At 30.9% G+C, this 22,616-nt stretch overlaps 1 protein-coding gene across 16 annotated transcripts in view; it reads right to left on the reverse strand.

Moving 5' to 3' along the window:
* Positions 1-22,616, reverse strand: part of LOC132717479 (MAP kinase-activating death domain protein-like) — a gene marked incomplete at its 5' end in the record, with an annotated part of 63,209 nt that overhangs the window by 17,497 nt on the left and 23,096 nt on the right. For 11 of the 16 annotated variants that reach the window (XR_009623964.1, XR_009623963.1, XM_060700963.1 and 8 more), the window contains 16 exon segments: positions 560-1,002; positions 2,817-2,915; positions 4,173-4,281; positions 5,105-5,299; positions 6,026-6,212; positions 9,209-9,407; positions 11,953-11,970; positions 13,593-13,728; positions 15,208-15,439; positions 15,562-15,738; positions 15,937-16,004; positions 17,205-17,437; positions 17,706-17,816; positions 18,419-18,635; positions 20,797-20,955; positions 22,259-22,429. Coding sequence is in view for 14 of the 16 variants with exons in the window: in XM_060700963.1 (XP_060556946.1) it covers positions 560-1,002; positions 2,817-2,915; positions 4,173-4,281; positions 5,105-5,299; positions 6,026-6,212; positions 9,209-9,407; positions 11,953-11,970; positions 13,593-13,728; positions 15,208-15,439; positions 15,562-15,738; positions 15,937-16,004; positions 17,205-17,437; positions 17,706-17,816; positions 18,419-18,635; positions 20,797-20,955; positions 22,259-22,429 (2,754 nt within the window). 16 annotated transcript variants of the gene reach the window in all.

The raw sequence follows: 22,616 nt of genomic DNA on the forward strand, positions 1-22,616 counted from the left end.
GTGTTTTTTTATGAAAATCTCAAAACACAACTTTGGGTGTACAAGTGTGACTGGCATCATAATGTCAACCACATTTATGCCACATTATTCTAAAATCAATTAAGGAATGATAGATGTTGATTGGACACAACCATCCATGCACTTTTATGAAAAATTCATATCTTAACTATAACTTTGACTTACTTAAAATTCATAATGAAAGATTTGTTGACCGGACAAGACCATCAATGCACTTATATGAAAATTCCTTTCAAGTGTAACTTTGACCTTGACCTTGAACCTACTAACCTTGATCTTGCATGTGAGATGTGCTACACATCTGTAAAAAACTATTTCAAATCAATCCGTAAATACAAAATTTGTGGACCAAACAAAAAACTGACGGACAGAAGGACAATTCAAAATCTATATGCATATGCCACCTTATTTGGCACCATATGATGAAGAGAAAAAATTTCCCACTAACTCTATGAACTTAAAGCAAAGAAGCCAATTTGAAAAAAAAAACCCTGCCACAAAGCATGCAAAAAATATCACTTATTTTACGAGAAACACAGACCCCTGATGTCTCGGTTTCCGAGTCCGAGACGAAACCTCGTATAGAATGGTGGTTAATCCTAGAGCGCCGCCTACTTTTATCATCAAGTCCGGTCTTATCGGAAGCAACACTAACCAGAGTACTTGCCTCCGACATGTCTGAATCAATGCTGCTCATGCGCTCGTCCATTTTTGCAGTCTTGATTAAACCTTTGTTTTTTACCATTTCTAACATCACGTCCCTGTCTGCCGGAGGTGATGATAAAGAATGCTGGTGGATATTTCGATGACGGTCATCTGCTGATCCAGTTATTATAATGTCACATTTTTGGTTTGAATTGGTAATATTTCTATTCAAATCAGGACCGGAGTAGCCCTTCAGTTTGTATGGGTTATCATCAGACATGTTGTTATGGACGATCTCAATGTTTTCAAACTCGTCACCATTCACAATCACTGGAGATCCTGAAATAGTTATAGAAATAAACAGCTGTAAACAATTCACAATCACAAGAGATCCTTCTGGAATAGTCAAATAAACAAATAGCTGTAAAAGCATTCACAATCACTGGAGATCCTGAAAAAGTGATATATACAAAATAACTCTTAATCACAACTCAGAAAACAGAAATAGTGGCTTTTAATAATTATTTCTTCTAACATTTATTAGTAAAAATGTTCACAGTATAACTATATAATATTATGTTTTAGTAAGTTACAGTATACAATACCATATATAGACAAAGCAGGGACTTCTAAAGTTAGTTTGTGTATTATTTAGAGTTGTTTGTTCATTCAAGTTTTGATATATAATACTATTATACTTAAATACAGAGTTTTAGCTATTATAAATAAACTACATAGAAAGATTTAGGTACAAAGAACAGTTTATACAGCTAATTCTTACCTTCTTTAACTTTAATGTGTTACATTTTATTACTTTCAATTCTAATTAAATGAAAAACTATAAGTATAAGAAACTTTACATTAAAATATAACCTACATTAATTTAAAGTCAATTCATAATCCATATTAAGAAAATAACAGATCATAAATATAATCCTTTTTTTAAACATTTTCATCATGAGTAATATTTTCAATGAAAGAGATATAACATGTATAACACATAGGAAATGTTAGCACTAACAGTATAATGAAATCAGAGTATTTTTAGTATTTTATAGCATATGAAGCAATCATTGCGGGGAAAGAGAAAAGGAAAAAAAACTGTACAATATATGGGTAAGGAAGGGGTTACTCAGAAAATTATCAATAAAATTATAAAACACATCATATCTAAACTAAATTTTACAAATTTCTTTGCTCTAGTTTTAATAGTTTTCCAAAGTTCTTCAAAATTGGTATCAGGAAATTGTGTGCAATAATTAATTAGTATGGATATATTTCACAAATATCTTTAATTAGTCCTGTATTAAATACATTGTAAATTAATCAAACTGACATTTCCATACCAACTCTATTTCTTGTTAGTTTTTAACCGTAAAACTGCTGAATCAGAAAGTGATGTCTTTCTCACCTGTATAGAGCCAGGCTATTCTGCACATCCATGCAGTCTGACCAGGCTCAATACTGTGGGCCTAACTTTAAATTTTTCACCTTGATATCCCTGATACTGATAATGAACAGTTCTAAAACTGGTAGTTGGGTAAGTGTAGTATCCTAATTCAGCAATGGTTGGTACATATAATACTATTATATAGATCATAACATGTAATTAAAATACATGTAATACAATGGAATAAGAACAAATGATGTTGAAAACTTATATCTTAGTCTACTGGCAGTAATTGATTTCACCCATGCAACCAGTGCAGACCAAGATCAGCCAGCATATCCCTGCTCTGATCATGGTCTGCACTGTCTGATATTCAGTCTGTATATACATTGAGATTTTCACCTAAAAATGAGGAATGGTTTTGCCCAGATTGAAAAATTTACAAGTTCATTTAAGAAATTAAGGTAAGAGTATATGATAAAATAATCACAAATATCTGATTACGGTTCAATATCTATGACAGTCCCACTAATCTATTTGAACATATATATGTTCATTTTAATCCACACTCAATCATGCCTAGTCATTTCCTACCATATTTGTTTTATTTTCAAAACTGACCTCTGAACCCAAAGCAATGAAATTAACAGCAAATAGAAACTGGTTTGTTTCGAAGTGGCAATATACTTTCCGGGAACAATATCATACTTGGATTTTTCATATTTAGGTCAGATTTATATTTTGAAATCCCTCCTTGTGTTACCTGGGGAGCTGTTATGTCTGTGTAGATGTCCGTGCGGGTGCTCAGGGTTCCAGCCGCCATAAGGTAAGGAAGAGAGAGGGGATGGTCTCTGCTGTTGTCCTGTTAGAAGGTGATGGACACAAGTCAGGTACAATCATTATATATATAGCACAAGGATAATAAATCAGGAAAAAAGAAAGCATCTAATAGGCAGATTCATTTATCATACTAAAGCAGAAATTTTTCTCAAGCCTTCAACTGTTAAATGCGTACTATGCAATAAAGTTAGTTTTTTTGAAAATAAAGCAATAAATACACTTTACATGGCACATATATTTATTCATTTTATAATTCTTTAAGTAATTTTCTTTTCAAAGAAGCAGAACTCTTACAATAATTCTGAATTATATTCTATTTTTGCCAATAGTATTTTCAATGGCATCAAATCAAAGCATTCCATACCATGTTGCTCCACAATGCAAGTGTTTTATTCATCTTTAAGGGAAAAGTATAAAGAATAATTTTACCCTATTCCTTCATAATTAAATGTGTACCTGTATAAAACATATTTCAAAATAATGCTTCCTTACATTTTATACATTCTTTTTTTTTTCTTCCGTAAGTCACCTGCTAAGGTATGTGTTGTGAAGTATTTTAATCAAAAGCAGACTGCTTGGTAGAACCACCCACCAACTTTCCACTCATAGCTGGATAGTTACTTTATAAAAGATAATCCAAATGACCTAACAATATTCAGTGTAAGGTAGCTTACACTCAGGAACATTTTCATTAACATTGGGTTGAATAGTGAGATAGTCTATGTAACCCATCACCTTATATAATGTGTGTGTGCAAGAAATGTACCATGTACCATGTACTAAAGGCTGACACCAGTTCTTGTGGAAGATTGGTTAACTGATTATTTTAAATGAAGCATAGTACCTAGAAAAAGTTATTTTTCAAGGAAGCCAATATAAGAAAAGATAAATATTTTAATTTACAAAGCTCACACACAAAGTAAAACACACAATTAGTATTAAAACCTTCAAGTTTATTTCCTTGGTCCATGTCCATAAAATATAAAAAAGGCTGCATGCTTATAAAAACTTTTCTTCTATATCAAAAGACAACATGAAATCATTAAAATCTAACTTTTTTTGTCCAAGAACACTCATAAAACAAAAACATTTCCTAAATAACACTATGATTTCCTGAATACTAATTTCTTTTAAACATGAAGTTCATGCTGTATGTTTAGTAACATAGAAATAAATCACTCATTTAATGATTTATAAATGTAATGATTTCAATAAGTTGTCTTTATGCCTTAAGAAGGTTTAAAAAGTCATTTTGTAACAAAAGGAAGGAAGATCATACCAAGGGCAGCAACCATGGAATCTTCATTCAAACTTTGTGAGTCTGGATTTCTTGGAGAGTTTTCTCCCTTGATGGAGAGACTTTCTTGACTGCCATATGGAGAATTCAGCTACAAAAAGGTTAGTACATATCTCAAACACATGCACAAAACAATCAAATGTTAGTTTGCACCAAAATATTTTGCTCAATTCTCCATTTAAATGAAAATGATAAATATAATTCTTGCAGAGTAAAGTATTCATTTAGAAAATTACATTATAATATTTTGAAAGTAAATTCAAACTAAGTAATTTCTTTGAGACACTTTAAATTATTGAAATCAAAGAAGTAACATACATGAATTTCATATAAAAAAACAAGCCTTACATTAGCACTGGAGTATAAAGTAAGTCATGATATATGCACTGTTTTTTATCATAAAAACATCAAAATAAAAACACACCCCACTCACATGCACAGCAATACATCTTATAATGCTATTTAAGCACACAGCAATTAAGTCGATGTTAGTACAAATTATCTAAATAATTTTTGTTTCATTCATATCATGTCTGTGGCCTGAACCTTTATCATTTGTATTAAAATAAAGTTTATATATCTCTCCTAATCTGGTGTAACCATAGATTTTATAGATACAAACAATGTAATATATTGTCATCTCTAATAAAAGATTCAATCAAAAAACTTTCAAAATTGCTTTGTTTCAATGTTTCAAGAAGTGAAACTAGTCTATATGTCTATGAACATTACAGGACACAAGCTAGCTTTGAATTAAATCCTAGCTTTGCAGAAATTATTTTACCACAACTCTCAGAATCTCTTTCAAATACTACAAAATTTTAATGAATTAGTTTCAGCAAAAGACATGAAACAGTCTCCAAACGATTCATAGCTTTGCAGATATTGATTAACCAGATCTTATGAATTATTACCTCAGGTGTTAAGGAAGTGTCACTTTTATTACTGCCTGTGTGTTCACGTGCCCAGTGATGTGTGTGAGCTATTTCTAGCACCATAAAGGCGCTGGCCATGCCACCTATACCATAGTTCTGGAATGTTGTTTCTAACCCATGTACAAAAGCCTTCAACAATGACAACATACCCTTGTACACAGCTTTTGATATTGCCTGAAAACAAGGTTAAATAATATTGTAATTATTAAGTCATATAGACAACTTAAAAAGTATAATACAATAAATTTATTTATCTGCTGTCATTCATTTACAAAATTACTGCTTGAATTACGAAACAAATACTTGATAAAGATATGTTTGTATATTTACTTAAGAGTAAATGAAACATGCATGAAAATCATTGCTAAGCGATTTAAACCCTACTTAAAACAGCAGCTTGAAAATGTTATTCTGTTTCATGCGTGCCTTGTAACAGAGACATTATAGCTTTATACCCTTTAATAATGATTCAAATACAATTAACACTATCTGTTGTTGTTGTTGTTATTCCCCTTATGTTTGAAAGTTATGTTATAGCAACTAAGTGTAAATGGTAAACAGAATTTCAAAAATTATAATGACAGATGACCAAAAAAAAAATTTCAAAGTTCTCCCTGTAATTATCCTGGACAATGTTGCAGCTTTGCATTCATATGAATTGGTGGGGACAACTCTAATACTTTCTAACAGGTATCTAATTATACTAACTTAGTCAATATAACACCTCAATCATAATGTTAAATGTTCGTATTATTATATTAACATGTGTTAGCCACTGTAGTTAGAATCAGATACACAAACTAAACAACAACAGATATCCCTTTTGACATCAACTTAAACCACAAAGCAATTAAACAAGTCATCAATATTCAATAGAACCAAAGACTATGAAACACCTACCACATCTTCTATATGTACATCATCATCATTGAGTTTCTTGTCTAGATTTTTATTTAATCTACTGATCATGAAGTTACGATAGTTCTCATCTTCTAATAGTTTCTTCACCCTGCCCATCTTTAACCAGCTTATTCCCTGACCTTCTTGAACACTGCTCACCACTTCCTTCAAAAACTGCTGATTCTCACTGTAAACAAATACCATAAAATTCTTACAGTGTTATATATGTACATTATGAAAAAACTTTTCCCACTTTAGATTTTAATCATAGCTTTATGGCCCTTTCCCATTTGACAAATAAGAGACTTGAAAATACTTTAAATCAATTAAGAAACCACTTATTCAATCAAAATTTGTTTTAGAAACCTCAACCTTATTTTGAAAACAAGAAAAATGGAATCCTTAAAGAATGCCTGAAACAACAAAATTGAAAATGTTGCTTAAGCCGGTCTTGAAATAAAATAAGTATTATTTTTCTAGTATCGTGAATTTCTACTTCATCTGTCAATTACCTTCAAAATGATTTTTCCATCAAATTGTTATAATGAATGCACAATGTCAAATACTCAAGCCATTACTATCTTTACAGCTATTTTTTAATCTTTATTTTCCTTAATGTCATGCATGTTAAATAAAGTACTAAATATTGCCTTCTTAATAGCATCAATAACAACATTAACCCTTAGTCTGCTAGCAGCAACTGATTCTACCCATGTGACCAATGCAGACCAAGATCAGTCAACACATTCATGCACTGATGTTGGCTAGTTAGTGTATACATATTTTTTTAATTTTCCTTATATATGATGAATGGTTTTGTCCTGATTGAAAAAAGGATGAGTCCATTTAAGATATTAAGCACTGTAAATCAATATATTTTGTTTAAACATCAGATATTAAGCCTTCAATATTATGATATCATTTACTGCTATTTTTTAGCATGGGAATGCCATGTTATTATATTATTCTTCTTTCCTTTTTTTTTTTTCTTTTTTTATGTAATTCTTCATTATTCTAAGAATCTGAAGATTATAGAAATGCCATTTATACCAGAAATTCAGAACATGTTTGATTTAGATAAAAACTGGGTTAGTAGAATATAAACAAGCAATTATCATAGTATTGCAAGCAATCCATAAGTCCCCTACCGGTAAGAGCCCAAGCAACATTCTGAAGGGCCATTGGCCATTCACTTATGTTTCTATTTTAAGTAAATTTGTTGAAAAAGTTCTTTAAAAGTGATCACAGTGAACAGACAGACAGACGGACTAAAGGACAGTCTAAAGTTATTTTTTAAACATCCCTGTTATCAAAATATAACATTTTAAAAGCAAAATTTAAAAAAAAGGAGATAACGATGTCATACATGATGTGATTGTAACAAAGAACAATTAGTAATGAAGGTATGAATATTGAATATTTATTTTGAAATTGAAGTAAATGAAAGTTAAAAGAACAAATAGGAAAAATTAAAAGTTTAAGGAGGAGATAATTCTGGAAATATGGATGCTAGATTTATAAACCTTGTCATATTATAATGATGTGGGAGTTTGAAGAAAATTCTATCATGATTGAAGAAGTTGGAGTAAAAATTACCAATTTCTCAAAAAAAAGTCTAAGTTCAAAAGGGGCATAATTCTGGAAATAGTCTTGCTAGAGTATTGAACACTCACAAATGTTGAGTGATAATAAGAAACTTTATATGAAGTTTGAAGTAGATACGTTCAGAAAAAAAGAAGTTATTAAAAAAAAAACAATTTTTTTTTTTCATGAAAATTTTAAGTTCAAGGGAGGTAATTTTGATAAATTTTGTGCTAGAGTTGTAAACTTTGTCACATATGATGTGGTTGATGACTAGCAACTTATTTTTAAAGTTTGAAGAAAATATCTTAAGAAATAAAGAACTTATAGTGAAAAAACTTAAAAACTAGAATCAGAAATCTTGAAATTCAGTCTATTTGTTGCCATAGCAACCAGAATTTTCAACACAGGAAGATAAGAAAAGGATGTGCATAATTTCCATACTGCCATCTACCCATATGTCAAGTTTCATAAAAATATTTTCAATACTTTTTGCGTTATCACTGGATCCAGGTTATAAGTAAAATCTGCCATATTTTCAGTCTATTTGTTGCCATAGCAACCAGAATTTTCAGCATAGGAAAAAAAGAAAAAGACGTGCATAATCTCCATACTGCCATCTATCCATATATCAAGTTTCATAAAAAAAATTTCAGTACTTTTTGCGTTATCGCGGGATCCAGGTTATGTGTAAAATTTGCCATATTTTCAGTCTATTTGTTGCCATAGCAACCAGAATTTTCAACATAGGAAGAAAAGAAAAAGACGTGCATAATCTCCATACTGCCATCTATCCATATACCAAGTTTCATTAAAATATTTTCAGTACTTTTTGTGTTATCGCGGGATCCAGTTTTGTGGACGGACGGACTGACGGACGGACAGACGGACGGACGGACAGACAGACGGACGGAGGGTAAACCTAAAGTCCCCTCCGGTAAACCGGTAGGGGACTAATAAAAAATTGTTATGCAAGCTTCACAAAATAATCTTTTTATAGTAGTTTCCGTTCATTGACTGTCTGTACTTGGATTTAATTACAGTAATTTTAAGAGAAAAGTAAATATCAAACCATGTTAAATTGAGATATATGAGACATTGATTACTTTATGTTCTCCATTCACAAACATAAATTAAGACAAATCACTAAGAAATACCAAATATCTAGTATTTAAAAAGCTGGAGAAAAATAACATTTTATTTTTTGTAATACAGTAGAACTTCTATGAGTTGAACTTCATTTAGTCAATTTTCTCTATAATAATTGTCGAAGTAAAATGAAAGTCCTGATTTATTCCCCTATATATTTTTTATATAAAACCTATACATGAGTTCATATTTTTACGTAATTGAGGATTAGAATATATAATTTCATAACATCAAAAGTCAAACCTGCCATCCTTTGCTTAATTTTCTTGGTCTTAGGTTATCAAACTCAATAAAACATATCAGAAATTCTTATTAGACTATTTCTGTTTATAAAAACAAGAACATGTTGCTGCACTAAGAGTGAAGACATCATTATGCTGAAATTTAAATAAATAACTACTACTTCTTGTTCATGTTTTGATATTTAAATTTATGACTTATTAACAGAATTACCTGTTGGAAGAACCTTTTGTTTCATTTGCCTTCTGTTTTTCTTTGCTAGTTGGTTTTCTGTTAGTGGCATGCTTCACTAAACCAGACTTCTCGACTAGAGCCTTTCGGTTGCCTAGGGGAGCAAATGGTTTAGGTGTAGGCTTCTGGTGCTGAGGGCCAGGGTTAGTGATAGGAACTGGGCTCGTACCTGTTTTAGAACCTGGAAAAAAAATGAAAACAGTAACATGTACTTAATCTAGTCCAGTAAAATGCATAATAATTCATATCAATGTCAAAATAAACATAAAAATAAAATTTCATCAGATACTATTTAACTCTTGTCTTTTAATTACAGACAAAATCTACAAATGAACACAAGGAGAGTGTAGTATAATATTTGAACACATGTCTATGAGAAGTGTTATAACAAGAGCTGTCCGTAAGACAGCGCGCTCGACTTTTTTATTGCTTGCCAATAAAAAAAGTTTTTGCAGTAAAAGGCAATACAAGAATCTCTGTATTTTTAAAGTGAACAATGGCCATGAGCATTAAGATATTTAGTGAAGAATTATTTTACTGAATTGTGTGATACCCTTGAACACTGCAGCAAAGTTTGAAATGTTTAAGTCAAAAGAGGGCTGGTAAGAAAGAAAAAAAAACTGAGTTGAGCCTTAAATAAATTTAATAGTATTAAACCCACTTTGAGAGAATAAGGTATTTTTACGTCACTCAGAACACCTTGGTAAATGACATATTCCAACTTTCAAATTAATATCTCAAACAGTTCAGTCAAAAAGTGGACTGGTACTAAAAACTTAACCAAGATTCTAAGTCGATAAAAGGCCTTAATTTTTAAAACAAATCCTTGACAGAGTTACCTTCTCTTGCGTACAGATGGGGGTAATGAATGTGAAATAGCATTAAAAGTTTCAAAGCAATATCTCAAAGGGTTAAGGCAATAAGTGGATTTTACCCATATTCAATGTATTTTCTAAGTCAAAAAGGGGCATAATTCTGTCAAAAACCTTGACAGAGTTATGTCCTCTTGTCTGTTGATGAAGGTCGTGATGGTAAACAAGTATGGTCAGTTTCAAAGCAATACCTCCAATGGTTTTGAAATAAAGTGAGGTGGTACAAAAAACTTAACCAAGCTCAATACACTTTCTAAGTCAAAAAAGGGCCATAATTCTGTCAAAAACCTTGACAGAGTTATGTACTCTTGTCTGTAAGATGGAGGTTATGATGGTGAACAAGTATGGTAAGTTTCAAAGCCATACTTGTAATACTTCTGAAATAAAGTGGGGTGGTACGAAAAACTTAACCAAGGTGGGCGAGTAGGATAGCTCCCCTTTTCATAGAAAAGTCGAGCTAAAAATTCACCATATCTATTATACATCCCTGTCTTCCAAAATATAGAGTCTGCGGAAAATCATATATACACCTTATGCTACTTTTAGACAAACAGATTATTTTTCATATAGGGTTATAGGGAGTACGTTTCAAGTTACACCAACTCCATATAGGTTATATGGCTAATTCCAAGTATAACTGATGAAGGATGACTTCACAAGCCACTTTGTGCATTGTTTAGACAATTTTTTTTTTCCGATTGGGTTTAACATTGAACCAACATAGGTCATAACCGATAGGTCATAAGTCAACTTTCCAGCTTTACTGGTGAACGACGACTTCAGGTGCCCCTCTTTGTGTTATTTCAGGCATAAATGGCCAATTGAGTAGAACCACAGACTTTCTGTAAGCTGCTGTATATCTTTCCTTCATGAAAACATCCAAAGACGCTTGTGTAACTCGAACCAACAGTGGTGAGAGTCAAGAGGTTTGAAGTAAACAACATTAACCACTCTGTCACAGACACCTCTTTCTTGTTTAGACATAACACAGACTCTTTGGTAGTTCCATATACTTCTATACTTTTTAAATAATCTAAGAATTTTACATTCCTAACAGAACATAAACCCCTAGCAAAGGGAGTTTCTTAATCAATAAAAACTACAAAATAATAAGTTAAAAGATGAGTTTTGTTAAGACATTCTCTACAATAGGAATAAAGTATGACATTTTATAAAACAAACACTATTATACTACTGCACATTTTACAACGTCAATTTTCATTGGATAATCAAGATACATGTATTTATAATCTTAAGTTGATGTAGATTCTATGAATAAATTTTTATTTTTTCAAAATTGAAATAAATTGTGCAGTATTATAAATTATTTATAAAGACTTTTGACATGTTATTTGGCCTTGTTGTTATAAAACCTCACCTGGTTATTTTTGGGGTGCTTTCAGCCATTCATACTGGCCTATATAATCAGTCAAAAATCTTTATTACTTAAATAAAATACAGGAAAAAAAGTTATAGCTGTAAGGATCTTAGTTAAAAGTGAATGTAGATTTCAGGACAGGGAAAAGATGAACATAGTTTTCACTCCTAAAAAAAATAGTTTCAACTACATGTACTCACTGTGATGTTAATAGAACAAAATCTTCCTACTCAGATTTATTATTTTTACAGAAAAGTAATTATTCCCTTTAATTAATACTGGAAAACACTCTAATTAATGCTGAAAACAATTAAATTAATGAATTTCAGAGACAATAACAATAACCCTATATCAAATTGCAGACATTTCATTTTCTCCAGATTTTCAAATTTTATGTTCAGATGAGAGACTGATGGAATCTATATTGTCTAAATCCGTAAACTGAGCAGGCTGATTTTGTTTATAATGCACATTACCTTTGTTACTAGATAATCCTGTTTAAACAAATTGTGATATTTAAAGTTTAATAATAAATGAATGACCGTGTTTAAACAAAGTGTGATATATCAAGTTTAATAATAACCGAATAACTCTGTTGACAACAAAGAGTGGCAATTATATCAATGAATAATGCATTTCTTTACCTTGTATATCATTATTATTAACATACTTTCAATATATCAAAATATTTATGTACTTTATACAATACATAACCATTCAGTGTTGATTTTAAACAGTATTTCTGGCATATATACTGGCATGTATTTTTTCTATTCTATGCTTTGCCAGTAACTGACAACTGTGAATAGCTACACACAGTGACACTATATGAACTGCCTAGGTAAACTGTCATCCACTGAATTGTTACTACTTCTTATTTATTATAAGCTATCTTGGCTGACTTTCAAAGCAGTAAGGGTTTAATCAATATAATTTCCATATCTTGAAAGTACTCTTCATATAATAACAGTTATCAATATAGCATTTATACTAAAATATTAACAATACATTACAGCAGGGGAGGTAAATCTTATAAATACAAAACACTAACATGCATAGATCCATTTAAACAGGGATATCATTTTAATTGTATCAAGAATACACATACATGTAACTATATTTCTTGCATATCAATTTGATGTGTCAATGTTTGCACAGGTGTTGGAAATTGTCATCACACACCTGGTGTGAGTGAGACCGTTTTATAAATAAGTCGCTTACATTGAGTGATGACATTAGGTCATCATTAATAAAGTAGTTAATTCATACAATAGGCTAAATAAAAGTATTAGTTTTTTATTATTTCTTCCGAACAATGAAAAATATATATATGCAAGAAAAATAATCAAACACTGACTGCCTGTACAGACAGGAATATCAGGCTCTTGGGAGAACCTTGTTACCACACTTTACAGTTTCCCTTGAGCTGGATATTGTTATCTTCACCTGCAGCCAGTGTAATATTTATTTATTTCATGCTTTCCAGTGTTTTATTGTAATATATCAGATGATTATATTCTGATAAACCACAAGTGAAATTTATAAAATATAATTTTCACTGTAGCCGAACTATATCTGAATGCGGATGAAAAGAAAATCATAACTAAATGGAATAACAGGCAAAAATAAATGCCATCATGCGTAAATTTTGCTTCTTTAGGAAAAGAAAGTCGATGTCACCATACATCATGTTTAAAATGTAACAAAGCTCGAGAAATTTAACAGAACTATATTTCAAAATTGATGATGTGACGTCATGATGTGATGACGTCAAAAAGGAGAATGCGCGACGTTACGCGGCAAAGTCAGTAAAAAAATACTTAAAATCACTTAAAAAGCATGAAATAAAAAGAAAATTTATTTGTTTTACATATAAGATTGAAATATATTTCATTCGTGAACACCAGCTATTATATTTTCACTCGTGGCTACGCCACTCATGAAAATATTGCATCTGGTGTTCACTCAGTGAAATTATATTTCAATCTTACATGCAAAACAAACAAATATCCTCTATATAATATTGACCACACATCACAACAATTGTTTCTCGTACTTTAAGCCCATTTTGTTATCAAAGTGTAGTATTAAACTCACCCTATGTAAAGATACTTACCAAAAAGCTCTGCAAAAGTACTGCTAGCATTGTGAGCAAAATCTGTCAAATCGCTACTGAGAGTTGAGATGAGAGAGGAAGGGCTCGCACCTCGCTCAGACCCGGCTGACTGCCTGTTCTCTGTACCATCTAAAGGCTGAAAATTATATACAATACTGACTGAAACTACAATGTTTTCATAATCAATTATAACATCAACCATTATAATTAATTTTCTAAAGTATTTAACCATTAATCATCTTTAACATATCAATTACGATAGGCAAATACTCGCAATAATGATAGGAAAATAGTCGAGGCATAAAAGTCCCCATTAGTTCTGATTTTTTTTAAATCAACTTTACAATAATACAATAATAATAATTTCAAAATGAATTCTTATCTTTATCCTTATTCTACATTATATAAAATAATAAAGAATGTTAATATATAGGTGAGTGAATATATATATATGTATGCTACAAGGTTGTCTTAAAATACCTTATAGTATTAACAGTTATACCAAGGTCAATTTGCAGATGTTACATTTTCAATAACTGTGAAACAACAACAATGTGTGTCCAATGATTTTATAAATGGCAGTTAAATCTGACCTACATATATGTATCATACCTATAGATTTGTTTTGTAAAGTCTTGATGGATATTTTGTTTAATGGATGCTTCCCATTTTAGATTTAGAACAAAAACATTCAAACTACATCAATTAATCAAGCATATGAATGTAAAGTGACTGTATAGTGCTTTGTAAATTTGAATTGATGTGCAAGCTCACATCCCATGTATCATTACAGTGGTAAAAGAGTCCTATTATCTCCCCTTGACATTCAATTTGTATATTGTTTATCAACATTTCATCATTATGATGACACATGGTCACATGTTTACTTGACATAATTCATCAGCTGATTACAGGTAATCCAGGTAACAGCTTCTACTCTACAGATAGCTAAATTTTCTCTTCTTATTTATGTAGATATATCCATCAATACAAATGTTTTTATGTTGAATGTTGAACACCTCTATATGAACTAAGAATTAATGATATTTTAAATCTGAAATTCATTCTTTTAAATATTTCAAAGCAGTATTGGTACGCTTTTACTCAGAGTAATTTTTATATAAAGTGCCAAATAATTCCTCATTATTATTTTACCTGAAATCAATTAATTCATTTTTTTGTTGTTGAAAATTTGAGAAGTATTGTTGTACTAATACTAAATGTGTTTATATTTTACATATTTATTCCTCATTAATTACAATTATACCTAAAACTAACTAATTCAAATTTTCTTAATATAATTTACCAAAGGAATAGTCTTTGAGACATTTAAATTTTTTTCAAAAACTTATCATTGCCATTAAATTTAAACATATGAGTGTAAGGAAACAAACAACTTTATAAAAGTTTCTATGGTAATGTTTAACTATCACGACTGAAGAGAGTATTTCACCTCATCCAAAAGCTATGGACAAGCATCCTTGTAACTTCCTCAGTTGAAATTTTACAAACCTAAACAATATAACAATGTGTTCAATATAGCAAAAACCTGATGGGCAACAGTCTTGATAATAGAGTATTCTACCTTATCAGTCTAGATATTGGAGTATATTACCTTTGTTCCATTTTTGTTTGGATGTAGCATGCTCAATGATCTAGGTACAGTTGGTCCACCTTTACCACTGTCCTGACTTCCTTGGCTACCCTGAGATCCAAACCTCTCTCGACCCATGTTTGGACTGGGAGGTGGCACCCTTGGGAATCTTGGACTTGGAGGATTTAAGTCTCTAGGGCTTCCTGGGGTTCGATCTCTTGGACTTAATGGAGGTCTAGGGCTTGTTGGCACCCTTTAAATACAAAACATGAAAAGGGTTATTTTTAATTGGAAGTACAAAACTCAAAATGAAATCAGATAAAATATATAAAAATTTGTGTTACTGTATAATATTCATGAACACAATATTCTCACCTATGACTTGAACCAGAAGGCAACCTTTCCCTAGGACTTGGAGGAACTTTGTCTCTAGGACTGGGTGGTTTCTCGTAAGATTCAAATGCAGAATTTATGCTCTTGTTGAGAGGTTGTAATGGAGGTCTTGATCGACCTGGGGGTGGGGGACTGCCTGACCCACTACTGTCCTGACGACTGTAAACAAATAAGCTCAACTGGTTACTACAGGTCCAACAGTGTTGCCTCTTTAAATAAAGTCTTTATTATTATTATCAGCCTTTAAGTTATCAACTAACTGCACAAAGGCCAAACTTATTTTTCTAAAGTGTAATCTTTAACTTAAGAGATTGTCAAAATGAACACAAAATTTTAAATCAAATGAAAAATATTTACCTTATAATTCTGTGTCTGCCAGTTGGGGTGATATTTCCTGAATCATATCTGAACTCTTTTGATGGTTCCTAAAAAATAAAACATTCTGATTAAACAAGTTACTATTATTAAGAAATGTTTTAGAAACTTAAACAGAGTTAGCAGCAACATCTTGCCCATGTCAGTTTTTTCATCTTCATAATCATAAATATAGGACAAAATTGCCATAGAGATATCACCTTATACCCAAATAGTCACACGCTAAACTCTTCTGCTACACCAAACATCAAAAGTTTCGCACTCAAAAGAACCAGATCAGTATATCGAATGCTTTCCTTTAATGAGCTTACCTTGCTGGTATTCAATGCTCTGGCATTCTGTATTACAAATGCTGATTCAGCACAATTTTATAACAAGATATCAATAGATCTTTCATCATTTACAGACTATATAAAACTAATGCACAGGAAGCAGGCAATATCTATCAGAGAAAGAGCATAAACAAGTTTAGAGAGAGCAAAATCAACCTTTATATAACATCATTTGATGAGAACTCTAGTTTTCATACTTGTAGTAATTATGTTATACTTCATAATAATTGTTACGGGACAATTCATCTAGGAGAGACTGAATATGTTTTAAGACATTAATGTATTTCTGTAATGTTTTTATCAAACAGTTTTAAATAATGCCTTCCTGATAAAATCATTCCAGTAATAACATTAGCCACAAACTATATACCCTAAGAAAATGAAATATCTGAAATAATTAATTTAATGAATTTGTTTGCCTATTTTCAGAGTAAACCCCGTTTTAAATAATGTAAAAAGTAAAGCAACACCTCTAAGCAACCATAATATCTGTTATCTAAAGGGTGTCTTACTGTGCTAATTAGTTGAAAATATAGACATTGTGGCAGTTGACTTTCATACACTATACTAAAATGGTAATCAAAACAGTGTTTTATATGTATTTCTTATATGTTGAGGTGTAGTTATGGTATTATGCTAAGAATACATAAAAAAAGTACAACAATATTCATTATTGATTTAATTTTCAAGCTACACATATAAACTAGAATACCACCTGCCTTTATTTTATTTTAAGGCCACACATAATTACTAAAATACCCACTACCTCTTTTCAATTTTCAGGCCACTGCATGTCAGTTAAGTTTATTTCTTTAAGCTAACCCCTTGTGTCATATTTTATCTTACTCAGGGTATATTCTGCAATATATCCCGTCACTAACTCATTTAACTAATGATAATAGCAACTGAGTTATTTACCATTTCCTGTATATTAGGATTAGATACAGCTAAGGAGTCAGGTTCCGGGGCATATCTCGGACTACTGGAGTACGAACTATCGGATGAATCCCCTCCATCATCATCTTCACTGTCATTCTGTGAGTGGGCGGAGTCACTCATTGGTAATGATGAATCAGGTAACTGTAATCTGTCTGGTGGGTTGTACACTTTCGATTCATCTACTGCTAAAACTTGATTCTCTGGCAGAAATGCTGAAATTATACAAATGATTATGAAAAAATTTCAAGGGTAACAATCTGTACCACACCACCGCAAATGTTTGAAAAATAGAATATCTTTTGATCTTAACAAGTGAAAAAAATAATTTACTTTATTTTAAATTTGACTGTTCATTGTTAGGTGAATATCCTGATTGATCCACATAAAAATAGCACTGCATTTTAAACAAAATCAATCTGTAATGACAGCCTGATCATGTTATCTTAACCATAGGTACTTTATGAAACAGGAAAATCTTACATGGTGTATCTCCATCTATTTCACTATTCACCATGTCAGTAACAAAGTCACTGAGGGAAGAGTAGGAAGATGATGTTGATTCAGCTCCATCACTGTCACTACCACTTTCATCTGAAAAATTCATGTAAAATATGTATTAAACTATCACTTTCATCACCACTTTCATCTGCTAAATTCATGTAAAATATGGTTTAAAATATCAATGTCACTACCACTTTCATCTGCTAAATTCATTTAAATATGGTTATTACATATTCATCTGCAAAATCTGTAAAATATGGTTTAAACTTTCACTGTCACTTTCATCTGCAAAATTCATTTAAAACATAATTTAAATGCTGTCTTTTGTAAAGTTACTGTAAAACAATTACCATGAATTTCTTGGCAAAATTCATATAAAACAAGTTTCAAATAACTAATTATCACTTTTTATTCAATAATTAGCTGTCTTTAAATAGTTTGGACCACCTTTTGGCTATCAGTCTGGCCACTTGACAACATAATTGTTATCAAAAAAGCTTAAATATTGAGATACCTTTGAATTTTAGCTTTATCTAAAATTTTGTTATATTGTTTTATAGACAACTTTATTCTATGCTTTATTCCAAAAGTCTCAGATTACTTTCAAGCTTTCATTGAAACAGTCTCTTAACTAGATTGCCACATTTTTCACAAAATTTTCATGCAGTATTGTTTTTGTTTTTTTTATTTACCTGTAGGATAATCATCACTAACAACCTCTGTTGCTGAACTCAGTGCTGCACCAAGTGATGATGCCTCATCATAAACACGAAATGTTATTGGCTGTAACTGATTGGCGTACCATTTGGCCTTGTCCCCTATTAGGAGTGGATCAAACACAGATGTTTGTACCCGTAGAAATGCAACATTCTGTGGACATAGTGACCATTCTCCAAAATATTCCGTTGCCTGTAATGATAATGTTTATATTATTCAGCATTTTCATAATTAAAGACGTTATGACTAGACTGAATTAAGCTGTACACATTACCCTTCATTTACCAGTTATATGGCCAGGTTATATGACCAGTTAATATGGTCAAGTATGAACTGTTGAAAGCTTAAATAACCCGATCTGTAAGAACAGGATAATAGAACAAACAGCAGTGTAACATCACATTAAATTGTATCCAATGAAAATCAATATCACAAAATGTGCAAAACTGTCACACTTTACCCCTATCAAACAGAAGATAGGCCAATCAATTGCATTATTACAAAATATATGCAAAGCATATAAATGCTTACATGTCATATATGACATCAATAAACCAAATGGTGTCAGGAAAATTACTTGTACGCTCAACATAGTTGAACATGTTTTTATCAATTCTTTATCTAATTAGTATGTTAGAATGGAAACAGATATTAATTTTTCATGCATTATAGTATATTAATATTGCGTTAATATATTAATTTTTCATGCATTATAGTATATTAATATTGCGTTAATATATTAATTTTTCATGCATTATAGTATATTAATATTGCGTTTAAATGCTTTGTAATTAATCATTCATTATTAATTTTTCATGCATTATAGTATATTAATATTGCGTTAATATATTAATTTTTCATGCATTATAGTATATTAATATTGCGTTTAAATGCTTTGTAATTAATCATTCATTATTAATTTTTCATGCATTATAGTATATTAATATTGCGTTAATATATTAATTTTTCTTGCATTATAGTATATTAATATTGCGTTTAAATGCTTTGTAATTAATCACTCATGCCTATCAACCTTTGTGATTATATTCCTGGGTATTTGAACTCAAATTATTCTACAACAGTACACACAAAATTTATATCTATTTCCTAAATAGATTCTTTTAACAACAGTGAAAGGAAAATATACATGAGAAATCATTTTGTTTGGAAAGTCTCAAGAAATTGTATGGATGTCTCAAATGTAGCATGAACGCAATACACATGTATAAATCTCTAATATGATGGTGATTATTCATCTGAAAACAAGTATCATTTTATGACTTTTCTATACAAATAGTTGACAAGGCATTATGCAAATTGAAGGTTGATTATTGTAAAAGCTTAAAGTACTGGTTGAAATGATGATCTCTGGATAATGCAAATATTCTCAATATCTGTCATAAAATAGAGATTAAGTATCAATTCTTGACAAGTAAAGACTGAATTACATTGCAACCTGAACTATTAATGGAAATTTAGAATTTGCTTTCTAAAAGAATAAAAATACAAACACATCCTTGACAGACAGTAGTTGACCACAGATTAATTTTCTCTGAACTGAAACCAAAAGAGGGTGCACCAAACAAAACCTTGACTTTTATACCATTTATATAAACAACATAACAAAAACTGATGTAAAAGCAGGGGAAATTTCTTTTCAAAACAATAATGATTATAAAATGCTTGTAAATTTGATATACTATTAGTTATAAGGATGCCTGACAGGTTTATATGGCTCGGTATGAATGGTTGTAAGCTTAAAGCCGCTCAGGTTATATTGCAAACAACCATTTATGCATGGCTATATAACATATCAGTGATTTTTATAAATAATTTTTAATACAGAATTACTTTATTTGAAGAAAAAAAAAAGAGAAAATTTCTTTAGCCAAGTACATAGATTTTATATACTACATCACAATTATTCAATGAAAAGCAATGTTACATTTTGTGCCCTATTAATAAAGCTCACTGATAGTAGTTTGAACTGTTGGAGCCATTTTAAATACAAGAGATTTATTTATAAAACAAATCAGCCACACTTAGTTCATCTTAACGTGAAATCCCTGCTTGCTAGTGGTAAAAGAACTACCCTTTCAACCAGTGCAGACCGAGACCCCCTTGCACATCCAGGCCATCTGATCATGGTCAGCACTGTTTTTATTCAGTCAGTACTTGTTTGAATATTTCCATACGAATAAATGATGGCTTGATGGACAAGTCCATAAATGGTATTAAGCATGAAATGGGTTGAAATATTCTAGGTAAGAGATTATATCCCCTATTTTTGTAAGAGCAACACTTCAACTTACATATTGTAACCATTATTACAAATAGCATACATCCGTCTTACCTGAGTTTTAGCCAATCTATGGGTAAAATGTGTCTTGACTGGTCTAGATTTTAGGAAACTATACAGCTGGAATGCTACAACAGGTCTGGGATACAGTCTGAGTGTCCTTGTATGCTCAGAAAAGTTACCTAATGTATTTGCTGAGTTGAAGAATCTCACCTGTAAACAATTAAACAAAATGTTCATATGTATTCATCCCTAATTATCCCAGAAGAAATTAACTTTAAACTTTGTCCCTTCCTGTTCCTCTTAGTACATGCACTTGAAAGATGTTAAATGACAAATATTTTTTCTTTCCCATGCAAAATAAAATTACCTGAAAAATAATGTCATTGGGTGAGGTAAATGTAAAAATGCCTTTATGAAAGAAAAACTGTAAGTACAATCACTTCACTAGCATCCTAAGGTATTTAATACATTAAATTTATTAGAGGTAGTCAACTTGCTAAACACTTGTTGCCTGGGTTCCGTCCAAATGGCTAACTCTGCTTGAAAAAGTATTTCAGGAAGGTATGATGGAGATTTTTTAGTCTTCCTCTTTCAAGAATGCTAATTATAAGCCAAATACTGTGCAGGCATTATTTGAAACCCCAAAACGTGAACAAGCAAAAATCATTTTTCCAATTAAGAAGCCTGAGGTAGTAATTGGAAAGCACATGTCACTTGCATTGAATAAATTGCAATATTTCACCAAGGACTTGAAATTTCCTCTTGCTAATTTGAAATAATTGTGCAAAACTGTTTTTATTTTTTTTAATACAAAGAAAGCCTGCGTTGATTTAAGAAAACTCAATAACGCAGAAACCTGTGCACTCAATCACAGTTTTGCCAATTTTCTTTATAAAACTTTCACCCTTTCCATCAAGTTTGCTGCCAATACAGATTGAAAACTCTCCCTTAAATTGAACAATTAACTAGAAATATTATAGGCTTCATGGAAAATTATCCAGCAAAATTAGAGCACACACTAGTTGTTCTTTAGATTTCAACATCTGACAGCAGTAATGAGAAAGGTTTAGAAATATAAAACTTTATTTAAAACTTGCCAACATCTTTAGTTCATGCATTTTCTTTTCAAATAGTTGTAAAGGTGTAATGTGCAAAGCTCTTATGTATAAAGCTGAAAAAAATGTAGCTTAGCAAATTCAGCAAAAGTGTACCATATTTCGCAGCCAAATTTCTACAAATAAATCTCAATATTTATAATTATGAATGACCAAAGGCTTCAGATTTTTTTCTATAAAGATCTAAGATTTGATGTATAAAATAATAACTTCAAATCTGTAAAAAAGCAATGAAAATACAATGCAGTCAGACCTTGACATACACAATCTTTATAAATGTGAAATGTCACATCATATTAATTAAAAAAAACTTTTACACAGTAATCATCATCATGACAATCAGCACAGAATTAATAAGAACATTTGGTTTACAACAAACAGTATCAGTAATATATTACCATGGCAACTCGAGTAGCAACATCAACAGAATCTACATCATTGCCGTAAATTAAAGGATTGAACCCTGTCATGGACGAAAAACTTTCCCGCCGTTTCCACATCTCAGGATTTTGAGCAAGAGCATCTAAATTCTTTATTGGTTGTGGTGTCATACTCATGCTTGTTAGTGCCTGCAATTTATTATTTCATAAATTATGTTACTGATTTCATAAATTCTTGGAATCAAAACTTTGTTGATGCCAATAGTCAAATACAAAGGACAATGATGGGCATTATAGATTTGGCTTTAAATATGTTATCTGTAAAGTACTTCTAATTATTAAAGATATGGTTGAAATAAATCAATAATGCACATAA

Source organism: Ruditapes philippinarum, unplaced genomic scaffold, assembly GCF_026571515.1.
Source record: "Ruditapes philippinarum isolate M1 unplaced genomic scaffold, ASM2657151v2 ctg2837_1_1_1_1, whole genome shotgun sequence".
Taxonomy (NCBI): Eukaryota; Metazoa; Mollusca; class Bivalvia; order Venerida; family Veneridae; genus Ruditapes; species Ruditapes philippinarum.